We start from the raw sequence: 8,664 nt of genomic DNA, 5'->3' as shown, positions 1-8,664 counted from the left end.
ACTATAGGTATTTGATTTAAGTAGCACCCAGTCACCCAGTAATTTTCACAAACAATAAGAAATTTCTCACCTATCCCGAGACGACTAATTTTCTCCTGCTGGCTGCGAAAATCGGGCACGCACTCTGTGATTAGATTGGGGAGCCACTTGGCGAGAAAAAAAAACTGTAACACTCTCGGCTCGGTAGCAGATTGCACACACCGTAAGCTCGGAACCGGATCAGAAACCGGGATGATAGGGAGTATTCTCACCACACAATCGGAACAATCGAACCTGGGCACACTCCTAAAAATTCACTTTTTGGACTTAATTTTGTAATATCAAGACACCAGTAGTGCAACACCCGCGGAATGGACCGAAACGGCCACCTCACTGGAACCAAGATGCGAATATTGAAGAAAAAAATCCGACACCGACGATACGACGACGCACACGGACCTGGTCGCGCAAAATGCTGGCAATCGAATGAAACAGGAACTTGACTTCCACTCGGCAAAAATGCTTTTTAGTATACGGCTAACTACTAAGAGCTGAGACGGGAAGGAACGACTGCGTCTAAACTAACGGGGATCCCGTTTGAGTGAGCGAGCGCGCACAAATATTTTATCGGAAAATCGCTGCGGTTGCACAAAATCTGCGACTGCGATGGAATGCGAATTGGACGCAGCCCTGCTGACAGTTTTATGCTGTCAGATGGTGATCGTTTTGTTGTCAAACATTTGGTACACGGCTAGAAAAAGCAAGTCGAATTTGAGTAAACTTTTTACCTTTGAAGAAAGCATGAAAGTTGAGTCCGGATTGTCATTTAAAATAAAAATCTTGAATATCAATTACTTATAAACGTAATTTAGAGCAAGTTCACAAAGTGTAGAAATTATGTCATTTTGATAATTTTATCATGCAAAAATGTTTTCAAGATCTTGGGGCGTTGTATTTTTTTACAACACTGTTTCTATTTCAGCCGTATGTGATAGAAATATTGCCATTTTTGCATCACACCATGCGAAAATACAACAAACTAACGCGGAAATGAAAAGGCAAGCTCTCAGCTGTTCTATGGAGTAAAGGCAAATGAACATGCACAACTTAAGCAACCAACATGGCTGATTCTGAAATTTGACAGATCGGATCACCTTCTTTTACCCCCTTGGTCGCGACCAGAATGCCTACAGCTACGGGTGGATGCATATTGAGGAATAGTAGGCAAGGGGTACCAAAAGTTGCTCAATATGGTGAGGGGTGGAGACGGAGCACTTTTTGACAGCCAATTATTCGCCTACCATGCCTACGATTACGATTGCCTGTCACAAGATGGACGATTCCGTGTATTGGTATAAGAGCACACCCGAAGCTGTACTCACCCTGATCGCGACCGCGACAAAAAAAAACGAAGGAAAAAAACTTACAGCATAAACGAAATTTTGATGTTTTTGTCCGATCCGGATCCGATCCGAATATAAGGTGTTTTCCCAGAAAACTCATAAAACGACTTGACCCACAAAACTTCCATTATGGTTATTTTTCAAACATTGATGGTTCAATGTGGCTCAGCGTGTATGGGCGCTAAATTCGGTTCATTTATGGAATTCAAACTAGATAAAAAATATTCCGAGTTCTGACAAATGTATATGCATTCATCTTGTTCTTAAATACAACATTTATTATACCAGTAATGCTTTCGATGATTCGGTTTGTTTCAGATTTTTAAATGATATAGCCCATGGGCAATGCATTTATTAATTTTTTCAATGACCCCTATTTTTTAGAAACTTTCGTACATTTAAGCGGCTTGTTTGTAAATAATCTTCAATTGTGAGCTTTAAACCAAAAATTTGTTTTTTTGGCAATTGCAAAATAACTACAGCATTTCCTAACATTTTTATGACATTTTCAACGTTTTTGTTAAAAAAATAAATATTATTAAAAATAAACGGTTGAATTCAAAATAAATTTTAACTATCGGACAGATTTCAACCATGAAACAAGACCGATATGATGAGAGACCGTTTTCAAATCTGCGAAGGGATTTCGTGCTCATACTCGCTTTGGAAAGTTTGGGCAAACACCTCAAGTTTGAGTATTGTTGTTTGACCGTGTATGGTATGATTTGTGCAAAAGTTCAGGTCAGTCAACTCCCACTCGCTTGCGTGCGGATAGCTGTTTCTTTCGTGTTCCGTGGTTGAAATCGGAGTTCCGGTAGTTCTACCTCTTTCCAAAATGCAGTCCACCAAAACGGAAGAAGCCCGACGTCAGTTCTGGTCCGAATTCATTGCGCTGTACCGGAGTTTGCCCGCCTTGTGGAAGGTGAAAAGTGCCGAGTATAAAAATAGGGAATTAAAAACCGCGGCATACGAGATACTTATAAGGAAAATGAAGCAGATCGAGCCCAACGCAGACAGGCTGATTGTGCGGGCCAAGATCAACACTTTGCGCACAAGCTACAGGAGAGAAATGAAGAAAGTCCGGGAGTGCATCGAATCTGACGAAGGCACAGGCGATGTATACGTGCCCGGTTTGTGGTTCTTCAACGAGCTCGACTTCCTGAGGGATCAGGAATGTGAACCTTCTGAATGTTTAACGCCAAGTCAAATCGAGGAAGCTTTGACGGCCAGTCAAGTCGACGAAACTAGCCAAATTGACGAAAATTTGACCGCAGATGAAACGGAATTTTTCGAAACGAATTTCAAAACGGAGGTACAGTTGGTTCATTTTAGTATTTCATACACGGAAAAATTGCTTAAAAGTTTTTTTGTACAACATTAGATCTGTTCAATCACTCTTTATGTAGATTGGTTTTGAAAAAATATTAAATTCTTTACATAACTAGAACTGCAATTAAATTCACATTTATTCTGTTTTAGATCGTTGAAGAAGAAAGTGTTCAAACACCTGAACCCCCTGAACCCCGCCCAAAACGGAACCCAAAACGTAGAAGACCCATGATAAAAATGTCATCATTGAGAAACGGCCAACTTAAACGGACTAAACCAGTACCGAAGGCCTGCAGCAAACCTCTTGACGAACCTCTCGGAGATCCTCTTGGCGAACCACTTAACGACCGCGCCTCAGACGCCCAGATCATTGCGCAAGGGTGGGGTGTAGAGTACCGGAAACTAAGCGCAACTCAGCAGCTGTACGCCAAGAAATTCATTGACGACATCCTGTTCGAAGGACGCCTGGGAAACCTGCACCGGCACTCGATCACCGTCAATGATCCGCTCCAGTCTCTCGGCGTTCCCAACACCAATCGCCATAAACCTGCTGGCCGTCATCAGTTCGTGGCCCATCAACCTGGCTACTTAAATGATAATGATGCTCGTTCAGCTCCTAGATCTCCAATCGACGTGTACCCGGCGGCTTCGTCACCACCTTCGCCTTCGAACGTTTCCAACGATCCTTCGGAGTCATCGTAACATCCTCAGGATGCGTTTTGTGGAAACGACTGCAAGCGATCACTTTAATCCATATCCCTTACTTCATGATCTGCTTTATGATTAAATGTTTAGTTGAATAAACGTTTTCAGGCATTAATAACTACATTATAAGTACCTACAGCTGTTTATGACTAATAAATGCGGCTTATTTCATAAACTACTTATTTTGTGAACTCGCTTTTGCTAATTCCCTTTCAAAACATGGATGACAGCTTTACAAACTAAGAACATATTCAGCTCTTGCAAGTAAATTTGCAATGGTTGGCTGTCGGCCTCTGTCGCTTCTTGTTTTTTTTCTGATTGTCGTCTCCACCGCCCCACTGGCTGGTTGCCACTCAATTAAACTGCAAAACGATATCTGAGTTGGATTACCGCTAGTGAGATGGAGTGGGGTATCCTTGTTTTCGTTTTCAACTAGCCATTCAACGATGAATAAGCTTGGTAAATATGTCTTTCGAAATGATGTCCTATTTCCGTTATGCGAAATTGGTTCGCAAATTTTAATTGGTGTTGCCATATGACAAAATACATCAAAACAAGTTGAAAATATGTGAAGGAAAGAATAGGTTTTTCCAGAAATATCATTCCTAATAGGACAAAGTTATATTGACATCTAACTGGATTGAAAGACTTACCTGAAGGAAATTCGTTTTACACGAGGCAGTAAATTGAAGCCTATACGTTGTTTCGGAACGATTTGAATTATTGGTTCGGTTTCTGACGATGGCGTGGGTGGGTGGGTGAATGAAGATTCATCTTCACACTGAGTGGGCCGCCACGCTGTAAAGTAATCATTAAAATATGATTAGTATTTAGCCTTATCCTTCGTTTCTAATTCTAAGGTACACGGTTTTACCGCGTTTTGTTGAATCTGAAGTTTTTTGCTGCACTGCGGAAAGATGTCACCTTTTTCGGTTACAACAGTTACCTTTGTGTATTGATGAATTTTACCTTTTTTTTATTTGGCGTGTGCTTGGCGAACTTTCGGAAGCTAAACTTCTTTGTATTGCTGATTAATTACAAAAACTCAACAGTAGTAGTGTTTCTTTAATCATTCATGAACTATGAAATATCTTCTTAAGTCCTTATTAGTTATTCCAAAGCTTTTTTTTTCAAAAGTTTCCAAGTATTTTATCCAAAGTTTTTATATCACTTTTTAACATCCTTATTAGCTAGCATCATCCACGAGGTCAACAACAGACAAGTATGAAATTTTATGAAAATGCAGCCTCTGTGACATACATATGTCCATTTTATTTGTTTTAGAACTATGAAGAATGTTTTCATACGCCTGGGCCCCGGTCTAGCCCAATGCGTGAACGATCCTGGGATCAGGAGCCACAACCGGCAAAACTAGCAGGACTAAAAAGGTGCCAAAGGCCTTCGAACATTTTGAAGATTGCGCCTCAGACGCCCAGATCATCGCAAGAGGGTGGAGTGTAGAGTACAGCAAAATGAGTGCCGATCAGCAGCTATACGCTAAGAAATTCATTGAAGACATCCTGTTCGAAGGACGGCTGGGCAAACTGCGCCGGCCTTCAAACCATTATTCTAAGGGGAGTATGACATTTGGCATAAAGCCATTTGGCATAATGCCTTTTGGCATAAAGCCATTTGGCATAAAAGCCATTTGGCATAAAGGCCATTTGGCATAAAAGCCATTTGGCATAAAGCCATTTGGCATAAAGCCATTTGGCATAATTTCAGCTTACCGAGTGGTGACTGTTTAAATAAACTTCCAATTTTTTCAAATTTTGCGGCATTGCCGCAAACATCGAGGATGCAGGGGGTGAGGCGGCACAAAGCCGCCGAAGCTCCCCAATCCGAGGTGGCCGCCGACCCGCCGTCGGAAGCGGCGGCCTTATTACATTGGTCTAGGTCTACTGGGGCCTCCTAGGTTTACGTGAAAGCTAGGGGTGATCCCTTAGCCCCGTCCGCCGCGCGATAACGCGAAGGACAATATTTCATGAAAGTTCGAACGCGCAGCGTGAGGAGTCGGTTCAAGCTTAGGTCTAAACGCTTTACTTCTTGCGGTTCTACAAAAGTCAACACCAGCCTCCTCACGCTGCGCGTTCGAACTTTTATTAAATATTGTCCTTCGCGCTATCGCGTGGCGGACCGGGGCTAAGGGATCACCCCTAGCTTTCACGTAAACCTAGGAGGCCCCAGTAGACCTAGACCAATATAATAAGGCCGCCGCTTCCGACGGCGGGTCGGCGGCCACCTCGGATTGGGGAGCCTCGGCGGCTTTGTGCCGCCTCACCCCCTGCATCCTCGATGTTTGCGGCAATGCCGCAAAACTTAAGAAAAGAAAACTTGCAACGTTGTCCAAAAAGTGATTCTCAACGTGACCGCACGAAAAAAGATATTATGCCAAATGGCTTTTATGCCAAATGACCTTTATGCCAAATGGCCATTATGCCAAATGGCTTTTATGCCAAATGGCTTTATGCCAAAAGGCATTATGCCAAATGGCTTTATGCCAAATGTCATACTCCCATTCTAAGTTCGTCGTAAAATCCTCAGGACGCAGGGTTGGGCAGAAACGTAGAACAAGGCGATCTGTTTAATTTTAGTTATTCTAAGGTGGTTTGTTTTGAAACGTCATTTTTCAAGCTACATACTTATTGACATACCTTTGCAAATCTGTACAGCATGGTTCTGATTGTTTTGAGGTTATGTTTTGTCTTTGGGTCAAAAATAATTATCCGTATGTGATTAAGATGTGAAGCTTTTCTAACTAATTCCTCGAAGTTAAATTTTCCCCTCAATACATGCAGTTAATCAGTTCCATTGCGTAGATTAGACTCAGTTGTTGCTGTAATCGATATATACCTCACTTTTCACTGCTTTCAAGCTTTACCGTTAATCTACTGCTACTTATCGTTGTTCATCCGACTGTTCTATAGATTATTCTCTTGAGCTTTTGTTTGCTGTAAGACTCAATACTTATATTAAAAACAATTTTAAGGGGATTAAAAAACAGTTGTCTTACAGTAAAATCAAGATGTAAAACAGTAGTATGAGTGAACACGGCTTTCGGATTAGTGAAATTAGCAGTACTTGAAGTCAATTATTTTAAGTGGTCGATTTTTATATCCTTCTCAAATTGTGTATGTCTTTTGAAATTTTACGCCTACACAATCAGTAGTTATCCTCTCTAGAATCTATTGACTGGAACATCATATCATATAGTTGATATTTTTATGTGTTGTAGTAACCTTAGCAAAGTTTTTTTTTTCTTGAGCCGCTTAACAAACGATGACATTCCACAGCGCTTTCAACTGAACTCTATTACGTAGGTAATTAGTAATCATAAACATCATTGACAAAACTGTTTGCCACACTGTAAAAAGCTTAAAAAATCTGCGCCGCCATATCGTCCGCGTCGATCCCAAGCATTGCCAGCTCGGCAAGTTCGGCCCGTTTGCGACGTGTTTCCTCGTTCTCGATTTCCGGCGGCGGGGGAGGCAGTATGGTTTCCCCCTCGTTGGTGACCACGTCCGAATCGTTGCTGGCAGTATTTTCATCGAGGGTTTCACCGGGCGCTTGGCGCGAATCGGTCCCATCCATGTCCAGCGGTTGGTTTTGCGCTTCGTCATCGTAGGCTACCGGATTGGCCTGTACAACTGCTCCACTGTATTGGGCCGCGATCTGTTGGTTGTAGATTTCGATCGCCTCCGGAACTATCATCTGCGGCTGGTCTGTGTCCATAACGACAGGTTCCACGGGAACCGGGGGAAGTTCGGGTTGTTTGGTTTCGTTTGCAATCAGATCAGCTGGTTTGGGTTTGTCTCCATCGAACAGAATGTCTAGAGCTTCTTGGAAATCTTTCGGGAGCGGACCTTTCCGAGGGATCGGTGCATCGCTTATAGGTTTCGGTACCGAATCAGCTTCTGCTTCGTCGATTCCGGGAGGAAGAATTTCGTCCGGTTTGCCAGGATTGACTGGTGGAGGAGGTGGAACTCCCATTAGGGCTACGTACTGGAATGGATCCGGCATCATGTCTACAAATTCTTCCGGTTGATGTTTCGCTCCGTTCTCGACTTGTTCTTCGTGACTAACGATTGACTTTTCTGTTGGAACCGTGCCTTCTTTCTTGGCTTCCTGCTGTTGCTTTTTGAAGACAGGCATTCGCCCTATGAATGGTAGTTTTTTCTGACCAATAGCCAAAGAAACGGTTTTCTTCTCCTTCTTTTCGTCGTCTTTTTTAACCTTCTTCTCTGGTTTCGGTTTTGGTTCCGGGGGGAAGTTCACAACAGGTTTTTCGATAACCCTTCTTCCACGCGAGTTTGACCTGGTTCGTGATCTGGATCGGGATCTTGAGAATGATCGACGAGCTCGGAAACGACCCCGTCCATAGCTGGGACTCCGGCGACCCCGTGACCGGCTTCGTCTCCGTCGATCAAAGCGTCCTCCACGATCTGCCATTCCACCTCGTCGTCTATCCGGGCTGCGACGATCTCTAAGGAAATCGCGACGACCTGGACTACGTCCGTGGCGTCTCCATGGCGGTGTCCTCGATCGACTGCGCTTCCAATCGTCTACTCGTCCCCGGCTATCCGGTCTTCCTCGATCTTTATGATCCCGATCGCGTCTGTCTGGAGAACGTCTATTATCTCTATCACGACTTCCTTCTCTGCTAGACTCCCTATGTTTTCCAGCACGACCAGAGTCCCTGTCGTCATCTCGTTTCTTCAACTTGCCCTTCAATTGTTCCAGCATTTTTTTCTCCGAGTCAGATATGATGGGATCCGGCGTAACCCACTGCGATAGCATTAGCTCGTCCCGTTTCTTCTCTCTGTTCTCTGCTCCAGCCGTCATGAAAGGTGGAGGAGGAGCAGTGAGCTCCTGAGTTGATGAAGCCGTCTGCACAACAGTCCACTTTCCTCCGGTAAGTTCCCCAACTTCCGCTTCCTTAGTGGCTGCTTCTTGAGCCTTCAAAATGTTCCGCATGGCTACCCGAATTGAGGTGGCGGGATCAAAATCGTCTTCCTTGGATCCGCTTTTCTTGTCCAAATCTGAATCCGATTCCGAACTACTGCTGCTGGAGCTACTGGAAGAAGCTGCCTTCTTCTTCTTTTTCTTGGAACGCTTCTTCTTTTTCTTCTCCTTTCGTTCACTTTTCTTGTTCTTCTTCTTCTTGCTATCTTTTTCAACTCCGTCCCCGCCGGTTTCGGCCTCTCCCTTTTTTGCAGCCAAAGCATTACCACTCGTAACCTCTCCGGTA

At 43.6% G+C, this 8,664-nt stretch overlaps 2 protein-coding genes across 2 annotated transcripts; one reads left to right on the top strand and one right to left on the bottom strand.

The window, feature by feature from the left end:
• The first annotated feature begins 2,094 nt into the window (after positions 1 to 2,094).
• On the top strand, positions 2,095 to 3,574 carry LOC129760649 (uncharacterized). Its single transcript, XM_055758305.1, has 2 exons — positions 2,095 to 2,694; positions 2,862 to 3,574. The coding sequence occupies exons 1-2, from the start codon at positions 2,218 to 2,220 to the stop codon at positions 3,411 to 3,413; spliced, it is 1,029 nt and encodes a 342-aa protein (XP_055614280.1). The 5' UTR covers positions 2,095 to 2,217; the 3' UTR covers positions 3,414 to 3,574.
• Positions 3,575 to 6,497: 2,923 nt separating this feature from the next.
• Positions 6,498 to 8,660, bottom strand: LOC129760650 (zinc finger matrin-type protein CG9776-like; the record flags this gene model as incomplete). The annotated part of the gene is made up of 1 exon (XM_055758306.1): positions 6,498 to 8,660. A coding segment is annotated over one exon (1,869 nt), but the record flags the coding sequence as incomplete, so codon positions are not given.
• Positions 8,661 to 8,664: the final 4 nt, after the last annotated feature.

The sequence above is a fragment of the Uranotaenia lowii genome, unplaced genomic scaffold (genome assembly GCF_029784155.1).
Source record: "Uranotaenia lowii strain MFRU-FL unplaced genomic scaffold, ASM2978415v1 HiC_scaffold_702, whole genome shotgun sequence".
Lineage (NCBI taxonomy): Eukaryota > Metazoa > Arthropoda > Insecta > Diptera > Culicidae > Uranotaenia > Uranotaenia lowii.
Note: the sequence above shows the minus strand (reverse complement) of the source record. Positions and strands in the feature narration are given on the sequence as shown.